Source organism: Apis florea, unplaced genomic scaffold (assembly GCF_048593485.1).
Source record: "Apis florea isolate Af1SG1 unplaced genomic scaffold, ASM4859348v1 contig_3517_pilon, whole genome shotgun sequence".
NCBI lineage: Eukaryota > Metazoa > Arthropoda > Insecta > Hymenoptera > Apidae > Apis > Apis florea.
This window is the reverse complement of record NW_028256778.1, coordinates 1,729,048-1,756,373: the sequence shown is the minus strand read 5'-3', so window position 1 is coordinate 1,756,373 and position 27,326 is coordinate 1,729,048. Positions and strand designations below refer to the sequence as shown.

Sequence of the window (27,326 nt, the reverse complement as noted above, 5' to 3'; positions counted from 1 at the left end):
TTTCTTTCTTTTCGACCGGTTTCGACCTCTTGGAAGAAAAATTGCGCGAGACGTGTTTGGATAGGGTTATCGGAAGTTGAAAGGGAATTTTCTACGAGAGGAAAGAAAGAAAAGAGAGAATAGAGAAAAGTGAGGTTAGGATGTGAGAAGGGAAATGCGCAGTGTAAATATTTAATATAAACTCGTAGATAATGATTTATATATATTTTTATTTAAACTTAAAACTTTTTTATATATAAATCTCTCAGTATTCTGGTATTTTGAGTTATTCTGGTATTATTTTTAAAAATTTATTTTCCCCAAGTTTTTCGTTCCGTTTCCATCCCATTTTTATCTATCGTAAGATAAATTTAAATCGATTTTTCTTTTTTTTTCTTTTTTGCATAGATACTAAAGTTTCGTCTCTGAAATCATTCCTTAAATTTTTTACGTACCTCGAATACCCTGTGCAGCATCGAGATTACGAAAAAACTTTCGACTTTCGTCGCGTTTCTTTCCAATTAATCACGGTGAAAGAAACTTTTGCATCGACGCCTAGCATCTTGCTCCCCTAATTACCTTGCGAGTGTATATACACGGTTGGTGAATCGCGACTCGTCGATGCTCTTTTCTCGAACTCAAAAGCTTATTTCGCCATTGTGTGCTGTTCGATATTCCCGAACCTAGTCCAGGAATGGAGAAAATGAATTTTTGAAACGAATAAATGGAAGGATACAGGATTTTGAATTCTTCTTTATATTAAAATTAATAGTGGTTACATTAAAAAGGGAACAGAAAACATTCTTAACGAGTGAATTTGTATACAAATAATATACTTTTTGAAGTGGATATTTCATTGAAGTAAGAAGATGGTATTTTAGGTAATAATGAGCTGCTTTTAACTTTTGAGATGTATTTGAATGTATTATTAAGTTATAAGCAATTTGAATTTATATTAGATGGAGACAGAATAGGCGAGCAATGAGACAAAGATAGAGTTATATTTGCTCGTTTCATTTAACTTCAAGTGCTTAAACAAATGAATAAATGTATTATTCTAAGTTCTAGAGTCAATCTTTCAAAAGTATTCGACAAATATATATTAATATATTATATTTTAATATCAAGTCAAATATTTTTTGAAAAATGGGTAGTTCATTGAGATATAACTCAATGAAAAACTCAATCTATTTTCGACATCTAATTTATAAACTTCGTTCAGGAATAACAAATGCAAAATAGGTATATTTATTGATTTGTTGGATCGATTAAAAACGAAAAATAAATATTTTAATTATCTCGAATATTATATTTACATCGATGTTTAAAGAACAAGAAATATATATAACACGAGTGTATTCAATGTTTATTGCGTTTCAATTAAATAAATATTTCATTTACATGGAATATAAATAATAAATAGCATTTGCGTACAATTGATATATTACGTTTGTCCATACTTTATAAATATTTCGGTTTCTTCATTTTATTTATTCCAACTTGTATAAAAATTTCTTATTTTGAGGTTAGAAAATTTTATCCTCTTTATTATGATATTTATATTGCAGTATCGCAATATAATTACACTTGAAATTGGAAATCGATATAAATATAATTATTCTTCGTTACATTTCGGAAACTTTCAGAGAATTATCGAGATGAATATACCATGATGCAATTCAAAATAAAAGCCATTAATTCAAAACACACTTAAAAATTGATTCTTCCATTCGTTAAATCATCCTCAATATCCCAAAATCAAAAGCACCAACCTTCAAAGAACTTTAAAACTATAATAATAATAATATTCTTTTCCTTCGAGTTTAAGTTTAATCGTTCAAACTTCAACCTTCATTCTCAAAAGTTGGCCGCAATCAGACGTCAAACAGCGTTGCCGATCCAAGAGACGATACAAGATAAGCGGAGATGAAATTTTCCAAAGCCAATAACAGAAGAGTATCCCTCCCAGAAATAACCCTTCAACTTCTCCCTTTTCGAATAATAGGCGATCGAATACAGGCGACGGTCCGTCACTGTACGAGCTTCGTAAGCTCGTTTCCCTCTTCTTCTTCTTCGTTAAATCATGAATCAGACGACGAATAGATGGATGATGGAGACGAATCAAGATAGCGAACCGTGTTTTCCCCTCCCTTTGATTTGCGACTCAAACCTTCTCCAAAGAACCGCGAAAAAGTCGTAAATCTCGTGGAAAGCAACGAATGCTTTTTATCCGAGGAGGGGGGAGGGGGTAAAAAGTTGGAGAAAGGCAGAGGACGAGTAATTTCTCGAGGGATAGAGAGTATGAGGAGGGGAGGAGGGAGGGGAGATGTGGTCAACGGTGTTATTTCCTTGTCTCTCGAGTATTTACACTTTATATAGCGGGTCGAGGCTGGATGCTTTCTTTATCCGTGTCGCGGACTTAGGCGAATGATATACCTCGAATTGAGAACAGTTCCGGGAAAGATAGAAAAATAGAGGAATTAAATGTAACATGATACATTAAATTTGAGCGTGTGACGAATTTTTTTGAAGGTGTCTCGAGGGTGTTTATTGGTTATTCGTGGAACGTCTTTAAAAACACGGAAGCAAAAGTTGATGAGATGTGAAAGAATGCGAGACAACCGATATTTTTGCACATCAATTTTCGTGTTTGCAAATGTGAAAATAAAATTGTACAGTAATTTAATATTAATTGAGATCGCTACAGAATCGTTTCGAAAGAAGAGAATGAAATTGAATATTTATTTTGTATGTTAAAACTAGAATTTGATATATATCTAAAAAAAATAAGTTAACTTCTGATAATGAATGTGTGTATTTTCCTCGAAATATCGGAATTCGATTCGTCTAAGAAAAGTCTGCGTAATGAAGGGAAGAACGATTTACTAGTAAAAACGAGAAGTAATGATAATTAAAAAAAAAAAAAATAAAAGCTTAAAAAAGGCGAGAAATTGTGATAAATACGATATGAAATGCTGGAGTTGGAAAGAAGTAACGAAATATGTAATACGTAATAATGAATGTGTAAGTAGAAAGAAGAAATTCGCGCCATTTTTCCCTTTGATTTAAAATGGAAAGAGATTCCGTAAAATTATTAAAATATGTACCTGTATTAAATTACATCCAAAGTGACAGTACATGCAATCAATTCATATACGCTCTATAGAAGCAACAAAGTTCTTCAAGAGAAACTTAATTAACAATTCAAACATAGTTATAATATCGTCTCCTTTATGCCAGAGGCACGAACGTGCAAATTGTCTCTTTGAGCAAGTACATGGAATGAATGTTTTTTTTTTTTCTTTTTCTTTTTTTTTTTTTTCAAATTCAAACACGGTAAAACAATGTTCCATATCGATAATTAAAATTCTAAAGACATTCTTAAATATTAATTAAATTATTTCGAAAGATGTCCATCTCGATAATTATTATTGTATTTAAAATTTAAAATTATCAAATTGCAAATTAACGATAATCGAAATCGTTGTAAAGTGCTGTTGTAATTACTGTAAAATACGAATATCGAGAAATTTAAATGTGCGAATAACGGAGTCCATCACGGACTGGAATGGTACTCTTGAAGTTTCTGCCTTCTTTTTCGTTAAATATAAGTTTGCAATGGTATAAGAGGGACGAGAAACTTCTAAATGCACGATGTTCATTTGAAAGCTTCACATGCAAATATCCCGAAAACAACGTATTCTCAGGAAAAATGTTAAAATTTCACAAGGTTTGGAGAGAAAAATACAACTATTTATTCTTTATTTGTTGAATGTTTTTAAAGTTATTTGAAGATCAACTTTTTCTCGATGAAAAAATATATTTTTATTTGTAGATTTTTATTCTACAGGGGAAAAAAGAATGTGTGTACGAAATATTTTTCTCTTTTTTCATTCTAAAAAGATATTTAATAAAATAAAAATGTTTTTCAAAAATAAGGAAAGAGAAATTTTCCAACAATTTTTTCAAGAGTAAAATTAATAATAATTTGATTTTTTTATGCGAGTGTTTTAATTCACAAAATCATACTTACAATAATTTTGTATAATTATCTTTAACATATTTTTAAAATATTCTCTATTTTCTATTAAATAATAGTATAATCTGTTTTAAAATTCATTTTTTATTTCTTTGAGATTTCCTTTTTAATATTTATATAAAGAAAATTAATAGTTTAATAATTCTAAATAATCTGAAAAATATTCGACAAATAAAAAATAAAGAATTCCTTCATTGAAACATAGTGAAATTTTTATATTTAATGTAAGACGAATTAAAAAATAATTTAATTATAATTAATTAATTAATTTCATTTTGTATACAAAATGATCCAAAATAAAGTAATAAAGATATTTAAAATTCTTAATAAAAAAGTTTTAAATGAAACGAATAAAATTTCCAATAAAGAACTTTCAAAATTGCATGATTTCTTCCTTCGAAGATATCGTTTTAAGGCAAAGAGTTAATAAAAATTCATGCGCACATAGAATATAATGAGTTATACGTAAAATAATTTATTATTTTCAAATTTTCAATATTTTCTTCATATTTTAAATACAATTTCGCTTGAGAATATTTTTACAATAATATAATAAAATCTGAACATTTTGTAATTTCAAATTTTACTCTATTTCTACCATAGTTAAACAACACCATAGTAAAAACAAAGTTATACTAAAAAAGATTGAAAGTGTAAAAATTGATTTCATTTTTTCAAAGTGATATTCTGATAAAAAAAAATTTTTTTCGATATAATCCAATTACACTCTACATACACGCAGAGTTTCATCAAAAACAAGATTTTCGTCAGTTTTAATGACACGTCTTGTTAGTCGAGTTCGCGTAACCTCTCTCATAATATTAAAAAAAAAAAAAAAAAAAAAAAATTAAAACTGAAATTTTCAACGCGATTTAATCAGATGTTTTTCCCTTTTTTCCAAAAACTCTTCCAATTACGATATAAGAAGATCGTCGAACAACCCAGTTAGACCACCGCGATGTTTTTCCCGCTTTTTACGATTCCACTTCGCTCTTCGACGAAATTTACATAATTGACATTCCTCTCGGTTGCCATCGGCCCTCCAGATTCGATATCCGTGGCCTCGCGCCGCCTCTCGCATTTATTTTCCAAGCGAATTTCAATTTACATCACGTAGGAACGATGGCGTCGCCATGTAGGTAGATTTTCACCTTGATAAATCGATTTTAATCTCACCTTGATATATCCTACTCGGTTTTACTCGGTCGGTAAAAAAGGCACACTTCACAGGCGGAACGTGTACAAGAAGTTTTGTAGTAAGTATATCGGTGTGCAATGGCGGTACGTAAGTACGTATCTCGCGGGGGAAAAAAAATAACTATATATACATTTGCACGGAGGTCGTCGACAGTTGGTATCCTTAAAATTCTCAACACGGAATCGTGGTCGGAATAGTCGTTCGTTTCCTGTTCAGTTTTGTACGAGTTTACGCGACTTTTCTTTCTCTTTGAACGGAGAAGAGGTTATGTATCACCATTGTGCCCAGTTTTCGCCTCGCTTTGCAATAAGAGAGTCGAGCAATTTTCGACGAAAACGCGGTAGGGGAAAGTAATCGGAGGATTCGGCGGGATAAGGGCGAGAATAATAATTTTGCGGCATACGAAATTGTCGAGGAATCATAATAGAGATGGTGCGTGATTTGTAACCATGTCAGACGTCTTTTTTCGCACTTTGGAAGAGTTATTGCACTTCTCTTGTCGGCATAGAGGTCTATTTATCTACAGGAAAATGACAGATCTCGAGATTTGTCGGTATGATACTTGGATATTATTTTGATTGATTTATTTTGATTTCGATTTCTAAAACGACATGGTTATGCAATGATGTGACAAGAGAATAATTAGATTGATAAAAATATAATACGAAATAATAATACACAAGACTGTAATTTCTTTTTCTTCGAAATAAAAAATCCTATTAAATGTTTAAAAGAATTTAAAAATCGTTCTACTTGAATGAAGCTTTATGAGATAGCTTAATCTTTGTTTTTTCAAATATCGATTTCTTATATAATTTTGCAAACTTTAATTGAAGGAATTTTAATCTAAAAATTTTAATCGTGTTGAGAAAATATGAATTATATTCTTATCTTTTTAATCACAAAACTTAATATTTTATATTTCGCATACGTGTTGGAATGGATTATACAGAGACCAAAAAACTCTCACGTGTACAATAAAAAATGATTGGTTAAAAAAAAAAAAATAAAATAACTCAACTGTTACGTGCCAATTGCAAAAATTTCTCGCTCTTTTTTAAAATAAAATCTTTTTTTTTTTTTTTTCGTATATTCACACACAGTTTCCATTCTTATAATATATATATATATATTAATTTTTTTATAACAAATCGAATGATTCAAATCGTATAATCGATTTCGAATTAAGTGACTCTTATATACAATTGTAAACTAATATTATGAGTAAAATTTTACACAAAATACAAAAAAGATTTCTTATACAATTGATTCATTTATATCACTAATCTTGTATTACGTTATATCATCGTGTTATTATTATATTTATAGCAAAAAAAAGATGAATGATTTCGAAAAAGACATTCTAATATTATTAGTTTCTTTTATGAATGAAATTTTACGCAATTTTTTTAAATAAATATTTCTTATTGCACAACCAATGCAACTTGATATTCATCAAAAAAAATATTTATAAAAATATTACATAACAATTAAATTTATAAATGAACAAATGAAACTTCATAAGTTATATAATTAAAATGTGAATTATATTTGGTTATTTGGCTCATTCGAAATAAAATTGTAAAAGGGGAATCTATAAACCAAAGGAAAATAAGATAAAATGGATAAAGCGAAACATCAATGTTTCTTCTGGATAAAAGCTGTAAATGAAAAAGAATCACGTGATAGGAGTCTAAATGGTCCTCACAGGATTCTGCGATATCATCCCACGAGAATATAAATTTATTTGTAGAATTCGAAAAATTGTAAGTATTAAAATTTATATCTAGGACTGGAATTATTTGTTCGCCTATTATTTTTTCATCTTGTGTATTGCGAATATATTATAATAAATAAAGCATTGCACTCTATATTTCTTGCAATTTAACATTTTAACAGATTCTTTATTTCAAATTGAAGTTCAAATATTAAATTTTTTATAATCATGAAATCAATTTTAAATTTTTATTTGTTTTTTTTTTATATGTACAATTTAACTTGCATTAATTATTTTTTATAACTGATAATAAAGCAGTAAAACTGAAATTATATAATTAGTTTGTAAAACTGTAAAAGAGATATATTACGTGTTATATATTATAATTCAAAATTAATAAATTTAAATTATAATTATAGTAAATTATACGTATAATCATAGCAAGATTATATTTAAAAAAAAATAATAATACAGAAATTTTAAAACGATTGACTAATTGATTTCACCCTCTCAAATTTGATTTTCGACGAATAAAAAAATTGCTCTGCGATGTAATCCATTATAATCTATCTATACTCGCAATATAAAACAGAATTATTATTATTTGAATTCGTGCAAAACTTTTAAATAACAGACTACTATGCTTACTGTTCTTAATTAAGTGTCACAGAGATGTATCTATACATGAGTCAGAATTCGAAATCCTCAAAAGCAAAAATTGAACTGCATGAATCTTTCTGCAACAATTTGCAACGTATATGACATGTATATGACAATTTCGTAAATTGTACGAAATTTAGTATCGAGAACGTTCGCTGTTGACAGGAAATGGTTGAAAAGCAAGACACGCGGCAAGGCAACATGCTTTAAAATATCGCTGCAAACATGTTCCCGCAGTCTGACTTTGTTTCACAGTATGTGGACGTTGAACAATGTTAAGATGGAATGTGCGCGCGTTAGGAAAGGACAGAGAGGAGCATAACGCCTCGAAATTAAGCGCGATGGATGCCAGGACGAAGAAACATAATGGTGTCGCTTCGCTTGAACCAACCTAGAAATTGCAAACACGTTCCGTGAAATTAGACGCCTGTAGCTTGGACAAGAATCCAACTTCTTCGAGAAAGAACGAGCAATATTCAATGGGACGACATCTGAGAAAGTCGAACCGAGGAGCTCTTTCGAAGAAGAGGTTAAAGCGAAAATTGGGCATGGAGGAATATATGAGATATACAGGCTCATTCTTCGTAAAAAAAGATAAGATAAAATTTGGAAACAAGTTTGAAAAATATTTCAAGCATATTTTCTGATTGAGCTATGATTAAATATCGAACGAATTAATGATAGATTTTCATAAAACAGAATGATGGAATATCATGTAACTAACTTCAAGTGGTTCCATTTAAAATGTGTAATAATAAATGTGGATTAGTACGAGTTAGTAGAAATTACTATTTCGAAATCAGAAGTACACATGTGAATATTTAATGGATACATTTGGAAATAAGAAAGTTGAGAAAAGTTATAATTAGTCACAGAGTGTAATATTAATATTAACTCAAAGGGATCAAAGTGCTAATCATTAGCTAATATTATACAAAATTTTTGTATTTGTAACCTCGGATATTTTAATAAATCATTCGAATGAAATTTGCATTTATATTACTTTAATAATACATATTAAATAATAATAAATAATAACAGATACCAAATATATTTTATGTATTTCATTGTAAATAATTTGCAAAAGCTTAATGAATTTTAAAACTTTGAGAGATACTGAAGAAAGAAAAATTCTTAAAGAGATTATTACATTTTTTTATATCTCGAATAAAAAAATTTTATACCTTTTCCGATTAATTCTCGAGGACAATTCGATTTTAAAGAAAATGTTTATCCCTTTAATTACGCAATATATGCATTTCTATGTATACATTTTTCTCTTTTTTTTTTTACCAGGACATGCATCCAACCAGCATCGCCATGTACATTCAATTTTTTTTCACTTTAAAAGACGAAGCCGACGGCATTCGTTCATACCATTTTTAACTCGACACCACGAACGTGTCGACGGTAAATTAAATTCGTTTTCCCAGCACGAGAACTGGATGTCAGTCGTGGCTCAGTCGATGGAACACAGCTTTCCTTGTTCTACAACGGAATGTCCGATTTTCCGTTAACAATAGTGAAACTGGCTAAACTATAACAAACGACTGCTCCGCGTAAGTAAATACATATATCAAATTGTGCATCATGGAGGAATTTGGGGTAAGATGGCGACGTTGAGGAAAAACGACCCTTAACATTCTGAAATACAGGATGATTCATTTACATCGAACTATGTATATATATAAATAAGAGATATTTTAAATAAAAGTTGAATAATTTCGAGGCATACGAGTTTTTTTTTTTTTTTTTTTTTAAGTAGAAAATATTCGAAAATTTGTCTTCCTCAATGGAAGTTGCATATTTTTATATTAATGTATCTAATTGATGATTTTTTTGTAGTAAAGTAATTAAAATACAGTTTTTTAATAATTGTTAATAATTCAATAAAGTCATATAGCTATAATAATTAAAAAAAAGCGTTACAAAGAATGTTATTATAGAAGATGAAAATATTTATCTATAATAATTCTATTTTCTGAAAGTGTTTGAAAATCGTGTAAAAGTTTTAAATAAATAATTGATTATTCGAATTTCTCTTATCCGAATGAGCGATTATTCGAATTCAGGTCACTACGTATCTAGCAATTAATATTTTGAAAGATAGTATTCGAATAAGATGAAGCTTCAAATGGTTCAATTTAACATCTCGTCTCGAACTTGATGCGTACATAAAGAGTTTATATCAGTTATGTAATACGATAGTTTGAGTAATGAAATAATAATTTTAAAATTAAAATTAAAAAAAAAAAAAAGAATATATTAAAATGTCTACAATTAGCCACATTATCAAAACCATTAGAATTTCAAAAGAACTTACGAGAGCAATTTTCATCCCCAATCCCTCGCAGAAATTAAATCGAGCAGTAGAAATGTATCTTGCAAAGCTACTTCAATTCCTTTGAATCGAACAGATTCCCTTCTTCGATAACCCATTATTATTTATTTCGCGCATATTTTTTCGTATTAAACGTTCGTATTTAAAAAATATGTCTTAAATGATCCCTTCTTCCTTAATTCAAACGATTAGCCCTATTTTTCCAAGACCGTGACCTTTATTCTTTTTCGCATACGAATCTTCTGCGTATGAATGAAAATCGGATCGATAAGAGGGATAATGGACGAGCACTCGTGGAAGAGCGGTCGATATTCAAAACTAGAACGCAATAAATTGCCTGAGGAGAAACTGGTTTTGAAACGCGATTCTTCGTATTCTGAACTTGACACCGTGATCGGAAAATGGTCGCGTCACAGCTTGCGTAGTGCGCCTCCGGTCGATGCTCGAAACCGAACAAAGATCAATTCGTCTGCCACGGATTGGCGCAGTCATTGAAAGAAATTGCATAACACCGTGACACCGATACAAAGTGCACGATCGAACTCTCGAAATAAACCGTTATCGGATGAGAAGAGTGATAAAAATAGAAAACGATGGAGATAGGAGAATACTCGAGTTCCTTTGTTCTCCTTGTTTTACTGCCGAGTTAATCGTAATAAGATAGTCCTTAAAACAATTTTTCCAAATTGTCGAAAATTAAGGGGTTAATTGAACGGATGAGGAAGCACGTTGTATTCTTTTATAATTTTTATAAAATTTACAGAGAAATGTATAAACGGTTCGTTGTAGCAATTAAAGAAGCACACTTTGGAAAATATTTTTCAAAGTGTGGAGGAAGAACGTATTTTACACCACGTTGGTCTTTTTTAATTGCCGCGCGGTGAATTGTTTCTAAACGTAAATTTAATGAAATATAACATATACCTCTTGCAAATACTCGTTCAATTTTGTTCTATATCCTGAATTTCCTGGGTATATAAAATATTATGAACGGAATAATTGTTTTTAAAGTTATTATTTTCGTAATTTTTTAATATTAATTTGTTTCGATGTGATAATACGTTTAGTTTAGATTTCAATCATCTATTATCTTATTGTGAGAAAATTGTATTCAAAGAATGAAAATTTAAAAATGAAATTACTGCGTGTGAAAACTATTTATCGATGTATCTAAATATACGAAAATTTTCCGATTCGTTGAAATCAGAATTTTCGACTCGATAAAACGTATATAAGACTTGTATAACTGTTTGTACACAAATTTCAGCAAGTGTAAACCAGTTTGAAATTTACAATGAACGAATTGAATTTTACATTAATACAAATACGATTTACGCTTTCTCAAATTTATTTGCGAATCCTTCCTTCTTTGCAATTGCTTTTGACAATTTTTCTCGTAACTCGTTTGAAATTCGAAGCAAGACGTAGGAATTGTTCGTTCAAATATTGTACGAAGTTTTCTATTTCCCTTGTTCTTTATGTGACACAACTTCTATGTAATAATATCTACGTGCAATATCATAATTCTATTGCTACGTATTCTTTTGACCACAACAGAATTACAAATTACTGTAACGTGATTCAACTTTTATTCAACATTTTTCCTTCTGATCTATTATTTCTTTTATTTTACATAATCAATAATGTTCTACGTGAGTTTTTAAAAAAATGAATTTACCTGCAATCAAGTAATAAATCAAGCATCTCAGAATGTGTACTCAAATTCGTGTACCTCTATATTCTTGGAAATTTTCTATGAATAATCTCAAAATATTATTATTGACTGTTCAAATCTTCATTCTATTTTTATTTCCATCAATTATTTAACAAGTAACAAGATTTTATGTATATTAATATTTTATAATTTTTTATCAATTTATTATATAAATTTTCATGGATATTAAAAGGGAGAGAATTTCTAAAAATAATAAAAAAATAGATACAGAGAAAATTTAATGTAAAAAATTAAAAGTATCGTTTGATTTATATACATATAATCCAGATATTAAATTCTAGATATTAAATTTTTGTTAAACGTTAAGATGAAAAATGAAATTTTATTTTATATCTATAAAACTAATTAAGTGAAAAAGTGTATTATTTGTTCATGTTCAGTTCGCGTTCATATTTTTTATTTCATTTTTTCACTCTAGAGATAAATAAATAAAAGCATTTTTTATACTCTCTCTCTTTGATACTTACAATTTAGTCTTTCGAAAAACAACATTCACAAGTATTTAAATTATGAAATTATATCAATATAATAATTATCCATATTTATTCTCATCAAATCAACCCCATTAAAACAATCGAATAAAAACATCAAAGTAAACTTATCTCTTATATTCAGCAAGCAAATCATCTCATTTTCATATCTAAGAAAACTGTCAAAGAGTTAAATATACCATGTAGAAAAATAAAGAAATACATTGAACATCTTATATAATTTTTTTCCACCACTGTGGAATCTTTTATCCACTATATATAATCCTCCTACAAAATCAACCAATTCAATATCTTTGTTCAAGCTTTAACCTTCGTTCGGAGAAAAATATTCTAATAAATTTTATCGAAAACGTTTATCCCCGCAGAATATGGAAAGTGCTGTATAATTCGGTAGAGAAGAAAAAAAAAACCTTCTTTTTTTTTTTTTTTTTTTGGAAGGTACATAAATTTAAAAGTATCCAGAGCGTAGGTTTACTGGTCGCTTTATCTCAAGCAGCCACGCCTCCGGATTGAAGGATAAAGGGCTAACGATACTCGGAGCCCTTTTTCTCGCCTGCTCACACTTTCATTGTGGAACGAAAAAATCAAAATTGTATTATTTTGTATTGTATAGTGGGGGAAAAAATTTGTCTTCGATCTTCCAGATATACAAATAATTTAAAAATTTAATTTAATTTTAAGATGCAAAAACTTTGAAATTTGTATTTCTTTTTTTTTTTTTTTTTGTCCTTTCATTTATTTTAATAGAATTTATTTATATTTCTCATCCTTGAAGATAAACAGATTGAATTTAAAAATGACACAGAAAAATTCGTGTATCGATAAAGTAACAATAAAGTAAAGAAGTAAAAAAAAAAAAAAAAAAGAAATATGTGACTACGATAAAAATTAAAACTATACTTAAAATTTAAGAAGGATATTCTATTCATTTGGTTACAGAAAGAATAGTATGTTTTATTTCAATATTTGAAACATTACAAATCAGAAAATTAAGAATTTTTGCAAAATGATAATTCTCTATTTCCAATTTAAAATCCAGTATTTTTTCAAAATACTTTTACACAGAAAGAAACGAAAATTATATTGCTAGAATTTATAAAATTAAAATAATTTTTATATTTGTTGATCATATCCGGATTTTAAATAAAGTTTGAACATATAAAAGATACTTCTGTTTTTTGCTGTTAGAAGATACGTTTCCATTCAACGTTTCTATTCTATTGTACGGTGATAGGGATCGATTGGAGCGTAGATGTGAAATCGATTCAGCCAATTAAACGGTTCGACGCTTTTAATTTGATTAATTTGCATCCCCCATTTTTTAATTTAGACGCTACGTAAGTTTGATTGAAACTTTATTCCGCAGTATTCCACGATTTCATTCTTCTTTACAGACTGTTATACGTCTATTTCGTGTAGTGGAAACTAATTTGATCCGATAAAGTATGGATTCGAGTGGGATGAAAAATGGCGGAATAACAGCTGTTAATGAAGTCACGCGCAGATCTTGAAAGGGTAATCACAATTTCAACAGAGGAGAATTTGTGTAAATTATGCAGTCGTTGTAAATTTTTATCCATCTGAGCATGCATTGTTCTTCCATGGAAGAACACTTTGTAACTAGAAGTCGAAATGAACAGTCTTTTTTTAAAAAAAATTCTGTTCAAACTTATAGAATAATAGGATAGAAAAGAAATAAATAAATAATAAAATTCGAGTTATTGTTTTTAAGAGTTAAAAAAAATTAAGATTTAACCACATGCAGTGACGAAATCGTACAATCGATGAATTTTCAAATTTTTAAATGGAAAATTTTTAAAAATTTTTGTCACGTAAAATAATCTCTTTTCGATAATTCGCATTTAACCAGGAATTTTATTTATACTCTAAAAATTTTCTTAGTTTTAATTAGATTATACTCTTTCTATTCCATTATTAATTTCGTGTGAAATCATCTCCTGCTCAATTATTCATTGCAAGACATCCTCTATATTTTAAGGGGATATCTTATGAAACGTTTATGAAAAGAAATATTATCGTTAAGAATTTTTTTAAAATATTAATTCTTACAACAGACAGATCTTAGAATCTGTATAACGAAAATTTAAATGGAAACAAGTTATTTGTAAATAAAGCTATCGATTACAATAAATCTATTATCATTAATACATATAAAAGGTATAGGAAAAAAGAACTTAACAATAAAGAGCTAACCAAGAGCATCTATTCCTGTAATAGAAAAATTTTCGTTTCCATATCTTTATACAAGTTCCTAAAATTTTTCCTAAACTTTCATTTTCCAATAAAATTTCTTTTCACCTATTGGAATTTTTCAACGCGATAATCCTCTTTAAAAAAAGAAAGAAAGATCCATAAACAGAAGAATCTGTGAGAAAAGAACTTTCATGAAAGCTGTCCGTAAGAACGCGTTAATGGCGGAATGCATTTGTTTCGGCCGTCTCTATCATTTGCGGCCGAGGGAAAAGTGAAAATGTTGCATCACGCAAATCGAAGCGGAATTGCACGCTGCGGAAAATTGCAGTGTCGGGAAGCTCTCGGGTAATCGGCGTAGAAAATGACGATTGTAACGATCACGGGTGAAAGGAAATCGGGCGCAGGGTTGGACAAAGGTATAATTAAGAAACGTGCATATCACGTAGAAAGGAAATACACGCACGCTTACTTTCAGAACAGGGAAGTAAGCGTTCTAACAAGATTACTTATTACTCCACGTTTTGAATACGTATAAAATGAATTTTAAATCTGTCCACGAATATATCTCGCGCCGTGAATAATCTTCCCCGGCATTAAGCTGCCCTCCAATTGCGCATGCATTAGGCGAAATTTTAGAACGCGTTGAAAAGAGTAAAAAGTAAAACGATTTTTTACTCTTCTTTATTTAAGGGGGAAAAATTAGAAAAATTTGAAAAAATGTGCTTTAATGTATGATTTAATTATTAAATTTATGAGAAAGTATTTACTTTTGTTTAATTGTTTTTAACTTGGAGGAGAATATTTCTAATTATGAGTATATATATATATATATAATTTGGAATAAATTAAAGAAGATTAGAATTTTGCAAAAGTTTTTAACTTGGTTATTTATATGGGAGTATTTAATTTGAAATACCATTTGATTTATATAATACTGTTGCTATAAATATAAATACTGTGAAAATTTCACTTTTCTCGATAACCAAGCAATATAACAGCATCGTTAAATTTTACGTAATTGTAATTTCTTATTGCAAATATTGATAATAACTCTTATGTGCAAAATTTTAAATAAATCGAACAAAAAAGTAAGGAATTGAAAATTATTGTTGCACGTCAAAAAATTAATTTTTCAGAAATTTATTATTTATATCTGGTAGAGAAGTTTTCTCTATTATTTGAAAATAATTTGTATAATTTTGGTTTTTTTTTTTAAGGATAGAAAAAATAAATTTTTGAATTTTTTATTTCTTAAAATGATTTTAATAAATTTTTTCTTTAAAATAATATTTAGTGTGTTTCAAATATCTATTTTCATACCAATTCATATAAATATTACTTTGAAACAAGTATTTTATCAAAATATTTGAAATAAGCTTATTAATTTTCAACATACTAGTTACAAATTAAAGGCAAACCAAGCTAAATATAAAATATAAAATAGAGATATACAAAAAAGTTATCATAATTTTTAAATATAAATTTCTCAAAATAATTTCCATGCAACTTATGTTACTATGACTCCTCTACCCTCCTTTATTACGTAACGTAATATTAATAAAAAAAAAATTATTGCAAGAAGCTCAATCTTATACACTAATGCGACCAATAAACTAAAGCATAAGATTTTTCATTTTTATATTGAAATTATAATATATAAATATTTCAATAATATTCGATAATAAATAATAAATAATATTTGTTGGTGATTAAGCAGCATTAAGCAAAGAAAATAATATCTTTAAATAATATTTCAAGATATTAATTCAAATATGAAATATAATATTTTAGAATATTGTAATACTGTAATAATGAAATATAATATTAATAATAATAATAATCCTGTTAGTTTACAGAATGATAAACAGTATTTGATTTAAACTTTGCGTGAAATAATATTAAACGCTCATGAGAATATTTCAATATTTTGCCTCAAATTATTTCAAATTTTCCCCAGCCTCGCGAATATCGATCGAATTCTCGACACAAGTTTCGCGAGAGATCGAAGAAAATCGTATCATCCGGGTATCGGTTCGCACGATGCTTAAGAGCGATAGATGAATGAGCCGATTCGTTCTCGAGAAAACAGGACGTCGCGACTAGTTTGAAACTACGTTAAACACGAGAGTCGAATCAAACGAGAGCTCGACTGCAACTTCTTCCCCCGGAGATTTCCTTCGGTGTTGGAATTCCATTACGCGAAACTCGGTCTGGAACGACGTGCTATCTTACGAAAATGTAATTACTGGTGGAAAACGAGTTCAAACTCGAGGACAAAGCTATGAGATCTTTTTTTTTTTTTTTTTTCTTCTTTTCTTTTCACCATTAAATGATCACAGGAAGATTTTCAACTTGATCGTTTCTATCAACGAGACAATCTATGGAAAGAAGATATTGACTGAGATAGTTTTCGATCGGCAGATAGGATCGAAATCAGAAACGTTGATCAGATTTTTTTTTACGAATAGGGAAGCGATAAATTGACATCTAATTTGAAAGAATTAAATTTGATGATTCGTAGATTCGAGTAAGTATTTAGGATAGAAATTCTTCAATTATTTAAAATTAATTTTTTTGGTTACTTTTTATATTTCTAATGTAACTATATTGTAAAATATCTTTAATCAATTACATATAGAAAAATTAAAATGAAATTATAGAATTTTTGTTGCGTTCATTTCAATTTCACATAATTTTCTCAAATTTAAATACAAAAAATGAAATATACTTTTTCGACTCTTACAATTTAATCTATGTATTTATAAGAGTCTCGATTCATTGTTTAAGTACAAATATTTGATTGTCGAAATTAAATTATAGTCATTCTACACCGTTCGAAATCAATTTAAATTACGGACAAAGAGTGTTGGCATTTCTTTCAACTTTTTTTGTCATTAATAGAAATTTAAAAAACACATTTTGTAGATTTTGTATCAGTTATATATATATGCTAATCAAAATGTAGTTACGAACAATCAAAGATACTTTCAATCTTCAGAATGTATTTTTCAAATTTTCATTGCTCGAACAAAAAAATAAAAAGCCAATTTTCATTACAATTTTCTTTTTGTACGTACCTGATAACTTCCTAAAAAAAAAAACTAATTAAGTTCAATTTTAAAAAGAATCATTTTCAAAATCAAACTTACTACATTTCAACAAATGAATCATCATTTCTCAATAACATTCGAATCTTACGAAATAGATCTTCTCTGTTTGACTTGAAAACGTGATCACCATGGTGATCACCATGGACACTTTCACGTGGATGGCGTAAAACCCGGAAAGATTCTAATTCACATCGAAGGAATAGTGGTCGTAAAGGACTTACTCTTGTGTCTGGAGAACCTCCTCAGTTTCTTGAAGAACGGCATACTCGTCGTCGTCTGGTCGTCGATCCCCCGCACTCGAATCGATCGCCGTTAACTGCGCCCAATGTCGAGAAGCTCGTTACGATCGCCGATCACGGAGCCTCGATCGAAGACCCCGTCGGAGAAAAACCGCCCTCGTGCGTGAACGAACGAGCTTGAAGTGCCGCCTCCTGGTTTACATCGGGATACGACGAGCCGTCCGTTGAATTCTGTCTGCCTCTTACACCATCTCAACCTCGGCCGCTTCTCTCTTCCCTCGCCAGACTTGTACGCGTTTCCACTTATCCCCACTGTCGAGTTTTATAAGAGAGGAAGCCGGGCACGAGCCTCGCAGTCCCCGCGTGCTCTTGAATCGACCACTCGACGCTCTTCACCCGATCGCCCCAGTGACAAATCGAGTCTCGGCCTTGCCCCATCCTTGCTTAAATTTTTCCAATCGAAAGAAATTATTGAAATCGTCTCGTAAATAATCGTTTTGGAAATCTAGTTGAAGAGAATTTGGATGTACGCGAAATGAAAAAGTTGTATCGAGTTGTTCTATCGGGCAAATAATAATATTAATTGGAAGTCCAGTCTCGGTTGCAGAGAATTGTTTATTATTTAATTATTGTAAAATTTATTTGTGTGAAGAATGAAGCTATAAATGTAGTGACAGGAAAGAACAATAATTTATTCTCCTTAATTGAAATATTTTATTTAGTATTTTTTTTATAAGCATCAAGATAAGATATAATTATATCTCAAAATTCTTTTTGTTATAAACATATATATATATATTATACCATATTACAACTATAAATTTGAAAGAGTTTTTTACATTTTCCTATTCTTTCCTATCTTTCTATTTTTGTAAATGTTTTAGATTGGACAAAAATTATTAAATTGTCCTATTTATTAAATATAGTTTTGGAAATATAGTTTCAGTTCAGCAAAGAATCTTTTATTTTTTATAAAACTTGTATTATATAAAACGTGTATGTATATATAAAATTAAATTACTAAATTTCAATTTATAATGGAACAGATAACATGTAATTCTGATAAACGAATGATAAATATAAATTGTAAAAATTTCCTTTTCTATTATAACAATAGTTAATTATATTCGTAAATGCTATGATAGAAAAGAATAAATAATTTATCATTATGTTCCTTTCTGTAGTTAAAATATTCTATTTGGCACTTTTACATTTTTTAGGATATGCTAACATTTGAAATAATACACATTTTGTATCTTTTAATTTTTATAATCACGAGGGTCGTAATCTCTAAATAATCTCATTAAATAAGTTGCAATAAGTGAAGTATTATAACTTATTCCTTTTTTATTATAATATAATATTAAACGAACATGTACATTAGATAAGATAATAAATATATTACATTATAATCATAAATTTAAAAGCATTATATTTTTATAGTGTTCTATACAATTACTGATTACGTTATACGCAAGTTTTGCAATTTTTTATCTTTGTTTTATTTCTTGCAGAAAAAATATTGCTCAGACTTGATGTTATTAAATTCAGCTTTTTAATTTTTTTATTAAAAATAATTAGTATCTGAATTCTTTTATATTCTGAATCAAGAATGAATATGTAATAACGAAGAAAATGTGTAAAAATTTATTTTCAAAATTATAATAAAAACATGAGATATACTTGCATTCCAATCCAATTATGAAGATTAAGTGATATTAAAAAGTTCTCGAATTTTAATAGAAATTTAGAAATTTATTTTGAGAAATAAATAATTAATTAAAAAATAAATAAATTCTACTTTATTTATTTTAAGAAAAATCTATAAAGAAATATATAGTAAAATTTTAGATTTAATATATATATATATATATATGTTCACAGAATATTTCAATTAATTTTAAGTAAAAAAACATATTTTTTAAAAAATATATTCTTCCAAATCAACAAATTATTTATTTTGTTCATTGCAAAATTTTTTAAATAGCAAGTAGAAAAAAATGGAAATCACATAGATTAATATTTAAAGCAATTCTTAACTGAAAAAATGAAATATCTTCCGAAAAAACTTAAAAAATGAATAAAAAATGGACGAAATGCTTAAGAAATTTGTAATATATATAGTAAATTTAAATTAAATAAAATCTAATTTATTTTTAAACAATTATTATGTTTTATTTCTTTATTTCTATTGCATTACATATGCATAATAATTAACGATTTTATTTTTTCTACAAATTTACACTCAATTAATAGAATAATATTTTAAAGATATGATATTCAAAATCTCAAAATTCTTCAAAACTCAAAAAATTTTATATTTACGATTCTAAAAGCTTTTACTGTTTTTGTGATTCGAAAAACTTGAAATTCAGAATAAGAATGATTTATATAACTTCTCATAATTTATAACGTATATGAGAATATAACCTATTTTTATTTCACTTAATAATAATTCAATTTAATTTATGTTTCTTATTAATTTTATTTTTATAATTTTACTTTAGAATGATTTTTATGGAAAAAAAAACATAAAAATAAATTTTTTTTACAAAAAAAATATTATTATAATTATTAAAAGTTGAATTATGAAAAATTGTCACAATCATTTTATTTTAAAATAAAAAAATTTGCTTTTTTTGTGCATATACTTTTTTATTATGTGTTTTTTTTATGTTGTTTTCTTACTGTGTGTTTAAATAAAATTTGATAAAGATAATGTTATCAACTACGTAATGTTATAAATAAATTTCGTGAAAAATAATTTAAAATTATCAGAATTATATCGAAAATTATATTATTGTTATCGTTAACTTTTCAAATGTTGAAAATATTACATGTTGAAATATTATTTTATGAAATTTTACAAAAATTTTATATTTTTTCTTATTAAAAAACTTTTAAAAATATCTATTATATATGAACTTAAATATATTAATTTTTCTATTAAATTTAAAATAAAATCATATCTTTTCTTAAAGACAGATAAAAGAATTCAATTATTTTTAAAATAAGGTTAAAGCTACTTACAAATAGTTCAAAGTAGTCAATTGTTGCCTCGACAATCTCTTTTCAAATCAATCCGATTCATTTACTTTCCAATACAAGCTTCGATTGCGAGATAAGAGGATAGTCTAGCGAAAAAAAAAACAAAAGAAAAAGAAATAATGCAAAAGTAATCATCAAGCGAAATGAATTGATAGTATATCAAATTAAATTGTACTAAGGGAATAGCCTCAAATAATTTGATTTACTTTTTCTTTACAAGAAGAAAATTAGTTTCGAAATAGCATTGAATTCGTTCACGTATTGAAACAATCGAACCAATCTAATAATATTTTTATCAATATATACTCTGGATAACTGTCTGTTTCAATCTCACAATTAGCACTGTGTTAAAAACATTTTCTAGAACAAATTTATTACTAACCATTTACTAACCTTTTTTGAATTTTTACTTTGTTTTATAATATTCAAATTATTTGTAATTTTCTCTCTCCTTCCATATAAAATAAAACAAATTAGAAAAATTAATATGATTTTATAACGATCAAAAGTAATACCAAAAATATATATACTTTATTTTGTAGTCTAACAGATGAAAAAATTAATTACGTCATTCAAATTCCTAGGTTGGTAATTCTAGGTGATCAAGTTATCTAGTGATCTAGATATAATGCTAGGGATCAAAATTTTTAAAATTATAAATAAAAAAATAAATTAAAGTATTATTATGTTATGTATACACATATATAAAAAATTTATATATTAATAAAATTTATTCGATTAATTTTTTGTTTTAATATAAAAAAAAATACTAATACATTTGAATTTTCTGGTAATAAGTGACTTTTTTTTGAACTAACTATTTTCTAGTAATGAGATCGAAGTTGAAAAGTAACGTATTAAATATATATATACATAATAAAATACATACACACACATAGTAGTTTATTGTAAATATGGAATGAGTAACTATGTATTTAAATTATATGTATATTTATATATCTGAAATAAGGATCTCTAATTGTTGTGCAAGAAAATTTTTTATCCTGTAATTTGTAATTTGTGACATAAAATTTTAATAATATTAATTTGTAATTGTGCAATAGTAACCAAATAATTCGGAACCAATCATACGGTTCGGCAAACCGGTCGATCATAAAAAAATAATGTATTGGAAATATAGGAAATTAAGTTTTACGAGTAGATGGTTAAAAGTTAAAGTTAATTCAAGTTCTCTTAACACAGTCCTTGATTAAAATTCGCGGTATTCCTTCAGCTGGTAGTACAAGAAGCCGACATTTGAAGGTAAGGGCAAAGTTTAAGCTACTTCAGTTAAGCTACCTATTATTCCATAGAAGATGAACCTATCTGAAATTTTCTCGGACTTTGTTAAAACTCTCGCAAAAGAAATTTAAATAGGTATGATCGGAAAGAATATCAAAGTGTAACTTTCGCGAACGAATCGTGAATAAAAAATATAGGTACGAATTTTTTAAATGATTTATTCAATGTTAAATCTTTGTTTTTCTTAAATATTTTGTTCTTATAATATATTTTTTTTTAATAAAATCATTAAACTTTTACTTGAAAATTCATAATTTTATCAAAAAATGATATGACATATTAAAAACCAAAAACTAACCTATTATTATAAGTAGATTCTGGATTTTTATACAATTAAATTTTTATCATTATCTGTAATTCTTTCGTTAGTAATTCAAATGTTATGAAATAAAATATAATAAATATAATCTTTAAATAAATTATTATATTTGGAAAATATACATTTATAATTTGCAAATTAATATATTCAATGCATATATCAAAAATCGAAGTGAATATTGTGTAAATATATGTGTATAGTGAATATTGATTTAATAAATACAAAAAATAGTTAATAAAATAATGAATAAAATAATTTAAAAAAGTAATTAAATAAAAAAATGTAACGACATGAATGTGTGTATAACATGTATTGATATCATATTGAACATATATACAAAAACCGAATATATACAAATTCTTTTTTATTTTTCACATTTCTTGGAAAAGTTCATAATAATTATATGTATCGCCATAAAGTTTTATGATATATGATATATTTGTGATATATTCAATATATATATTATATATTCAATATGCATATTATATATATATATTTATTATTATATTATATATCTTATATTAGAATTTGAAAATTATAATTGATTCAGTACAATCAACTTAAAATAGAGATTTATTCTTCAAAATATTTTAATTAATTTGTAATATTCTATATTATATATTATATTTTATTCTAGTAATGTATAATACAATATATTAATGTATAGTACTGCAATTTGAATATTTTGAATTTTTGCATATTACGTGGATTTTATAGATTTTTGTACATTTAAATTTTGCATAAATGCATAAATTTCCGCAGTTTAATTATAATTACCGAGAATCCGATATTAGACTGAAATGAATCCACAAAATATCACATGACTAGAGAATATTGAGGTTATTGAATATGAACCCATTACAATAATAATACAAATCTTACGAATTTTAAAACAATTTCGCATGCAAAATGATTGCTTAATATTTATTGAATTGATTCTTTATAAGAATATATCATATTAATATTAATAATAATAATAAAAATAATATATATATATATATATATTATATATAAACTTTTTTTCTTTTTTATAATTAATATTCTTTTCTTAATTAAATATTGACATATATTTTTACATATATTATATATATTATATTATTTATATGATATATTTTAAATAATTTTTATATGATATATTTTATACATTGATATAATATTCTTTGTTATAATAATATATGTATATGTATATTTCAATTATATTATATTTATACAATTATATATAAAGATATTCATATAATTGGACTAATGATCGACAATTGTTTGCATAATAGGAACTCAGTCAGAGTTCAATTAATCAGATACCACTAAATTCATTCATACAAACGGAAGTCAGCCGTAATTAAATTCATCTATCGTAATTAAATTCACAATTATGTTGAAACTAGGTATGATAACTTATAAATAGGACTTATAAATAATATTGTCTATTTAAGTCTGTCTCGTGCATTATGGGTTATTACTGGTTCAGCTATTGGAGAATAATCAAGGCGTAAACAAAAGCCTTTGAAGCAAGGAATTGGCCACCTTTTTAGAGGCAGCAAAGAGGATAAAATTCACAAAGCCAAGGAAAGCTAGGTTCAATAAGGTTCGAGATCTTTATTTCCGGTGAATGAGAAGAAACAGCCAGGTCTAAGAATCTTTTGTCCAGTTTCATCAACCGATTTTCAACAATCGATTATCAGTTAATGCTGATTTTTCACACACACACATATTGATTACATTTATAATCAAGTGACATTAAAAATACAGAATAAAAAGAAAAAAATTGAATAATAAAGCGTGTAAAACGAACATTATACCAACTGATAATCGATCGACATTTATTTTTAAATGTGAAAATCGGATGAAAAAGTTCTAAAAATTATTATAATTAATTATAAAAAATTGAACGTATTATATTTATCACTTTATATATATATTTTATTTAATTGATTAATGATTTTTATTAATAATTCATTATTAATTTATAAGAATTTCAAAAGGAAATGAAAATTTTTGCAAAGGAAAAAGTTATTTGAAATCATTTAAGGAATTTCCAATTAAATCTTATAATGGCACAACTCAAAATCTAAATTAGAAAAGTTTTTTTAAAATTTACATTTTTGAAAGTACTAAATATTTTATTAAGTATTATATACAATTGAAAATTAATTATTATAATAAAAAATAAAAACATAATATAGATTTTGTATTGCATTATTGTAATATATGCATTAAAAAATGATAATCCATAGTTTACAGTAATTTTGATTATTTAATTAGATAAATAGCCAAATTGTTCAATTGGGAAGGATATTAATTAAATCATTGGATTTTTTCATGAATTAATTTTTTTTAAAGTAGCCATTTTAACTTATATGAAGTTGTAATAATCATATTTTAATAAAATCTTCGTGTTCATTCTTTTATAAGATAATTCCGGAAAAAATTCGATCTCTGTGAAAAAAATGAATGAAATACTTAATTTTTATCTTATAATATCTGTTAGATATTAAGATTGTTAGCACAGTTTAATTTAATGTATTACACCAAATTGACGTTCATTCAATTATGTCACATGTAACAAGTAAATATTTTATCATTTCTGTTTGAATTTGAATGTAAAAGTTTTGTGTTTAATTTCTTCTTTATGAAAAGTAAAAGTAGATATATATTTTATTGCTTTATTTCTTGACAGTACTTTCTAGTTTTAGCATTTAATTATCTTTATATAATGTTATATTGAAATATTGTCAAATCATGAGTTAAATATTCTTAGAAATCGAATGAAACTTATATTTATTATACTTTTTTTGAAAATTTTTGATATATTTCAATGTAATAATAACACAAAGAAACATATTTAGCTTTTATAAAATATAATTCAGAATTTAAAGAATTAATAAATTTTTGTACACATATATCAATTTAAAATATTTCTAATGATTCTTATTTAACAAAATTTATTAAGTAAATATTATTTTATGCAACTTATAAAATCAGTTCATTTGACTTTTAAAAATAGGATAGTTGCTTTTCAAAAATAGGATCAGATAAGAAAATTAGTTTCATTATTATTTTTGAATAAATATCATATATGAAACCATTTTTACAATCTCTAGTTTTAGAATTTCTATTAACTCTAAGTATCAATCAATTTTTAAAAAATAGTTTCTCTTTTATGTGATATTATATTATATTATATTATAAAACTAAATATGCCATGCTATCATAATACTCAATTCTTTTCAATTCTCTTTTATTATTGCCATCCTTCTCAATATTCCTAAAAAATTGATTAAAACTTAATAATAATAATTGTTATCTTCAAAATAAAAACACAATACAAATTTACATAAATTACAAATACATCTTCCGTCGTTTAAATTTAGATAGAGTATAGAGGAGTTCCATTGGATACACATATACATGAAAAAATTTTTTCAAATTGGCAAAAATTTTCACACAAATCTCTCAAATCGGCAAAATTTTCCAACAGGTTTTCGAGTCGGTGCGGTCCGCGTGAAATTGAATCGCAAAACTTTCGTAACCCTTTGCCTCGTGACAAGAATTTTAATATCTTAACGTAGCAAGTTCGATATCGCGCCTCGCCACGTTGATGCCTCCCATCGACCTGAATTTAGACTCTAGAAACTTATTTTCCAATTTTTACAAGAAGTTTATGCGGATTTTTAGGAAATTGACATATCGTGTGCTTATATGCATATATATTTATTTTCTTTTGTTTGATTGATTGATATTTTATTTTGATTTTTTATCAATCAGAAAGAGAAACTTATCGTCTTGGTCATTTCTTAATTAAGCATAGTGCTCTTGAACAGTGGGTAAAAATTTTTTGATAATCAGTTTAAATTTTAGATTTAAATAATTGTCAGAAATTTTAAGATAGATTACTATTCAAAGAAGATAAATCTTGAATAATAATAAAAAATTTTAAATAACATTGAATCTATGATTTAATAAATAGTAAATAAAAAAATTTTAAATATATTAATTTGTAATTCATGAGTATGATTTTTCTATTACACATACATTATATATCTATGAGATTTGCTTATCCCATATTCTATGATTTAACTATAAATCACAATATATGGATCAGTTAGACCATTGTTAAACCATAATTTTCTATATGGTTACTCTTCAGAAAAGGATTACAATTTTTATTATATTTAAACATCGTTAATGTAATAGTATTTTGATGCCTATAATATTATCAGTATTCTTCAAAATCCTATCATTCATGACAAAACCAAAGTATTAATCGACTCGTTAATAATAATTAAAAACAATTGAAATAGTCATATTAGTTATCTTCACCTTGTATTTATCGATTAAATAACAAATTCACTTATGAAAAGTTCCAAAGAAACGTTCCATTTATATCTATAACGAGATTCATTTCTATTTCTTACTTTCAATGGAATTCATTTCCCAAGTTCTTTAAAAAGAAACTTACGTGTTAATCTCGTGTGATTAACTGCTGGGTAGGAATTTGGTTTGTGGTCAATTAATTTTATAAATTGCAAAAGAGGGTGCAATAAGGTGCATTGATGCACCATGGTAGTTAATGCTCGCGTAAATGTATAGCTGCACGATCTAGGCCACAATAGACATCAAAACAAGATTACCGATGCTGCTGCGCTCACGGTCCATTAGCTTCGATTGAATTACACTCGCCCCTTGTACAATGAAAATTCAAGTTCCATCTTGGCCATTACGTGGAATGAGAAAAGTCGTAATTGTTGTAATTCCTTATAACAAATAATCGTGGACAAACGATTGGGAAAAATACGATAAACGTGTTTTCAATTTAGATCTAGTAGCTGTAATTAGATCTATAGAGATAGGTAGAAAAAATTTTCCAAAGTAAGTAGAGATGGAAAAAATAGATTTTTGAAATGGATGAATAGAAATAAATATTTTTTTCTAAT

The 27,326-nt window shown here is 26.7% G+C and overlaps 1 protein-coding gene and 1 long non-coding RNA gene across 2 annotated transcripts in view; one reads left to right on the top strand and one right to left on the bottom strand.

The window, feature by feature from the left end:
- The window catches only part of LOC100867708 (low density lipoprotein receptor adapter protein 1), a 77,054-nt gene extending 59,071 nt beyond the window's left edge, over positions 1 to 17,983 (bottom strand). The window contains exon 1 of the mRNA XM_012493627.3: positions 17,706 to 17,983. Coding sequence (XP_012349081.3) covers positions 17,706 to 17,748 — 43 coding nt within the window. The 5' untranslated portion in view covers positions 17,749 to 17,983. The remainder of the gene's footprint in view (positions 1 to 17,705) is intronic.
- A 3,661-nt stretch (positions 17,984 to 21,644) lies between these two features.
- Positions 21,645 to 24,625, top strand: LOC147656663 (uncharacterized). Its single transcript, XR_015293985.1, has 2 exons — positions 21,645 to 22,034; positions 23,826 to 24,625. It is a non-coding gene; the product is annotated as an uncharacterized LOC147656663 (long non-coding RNA).
- Positions 24,626 to 27,326: the final 2,701 nt, after the last annotated feature.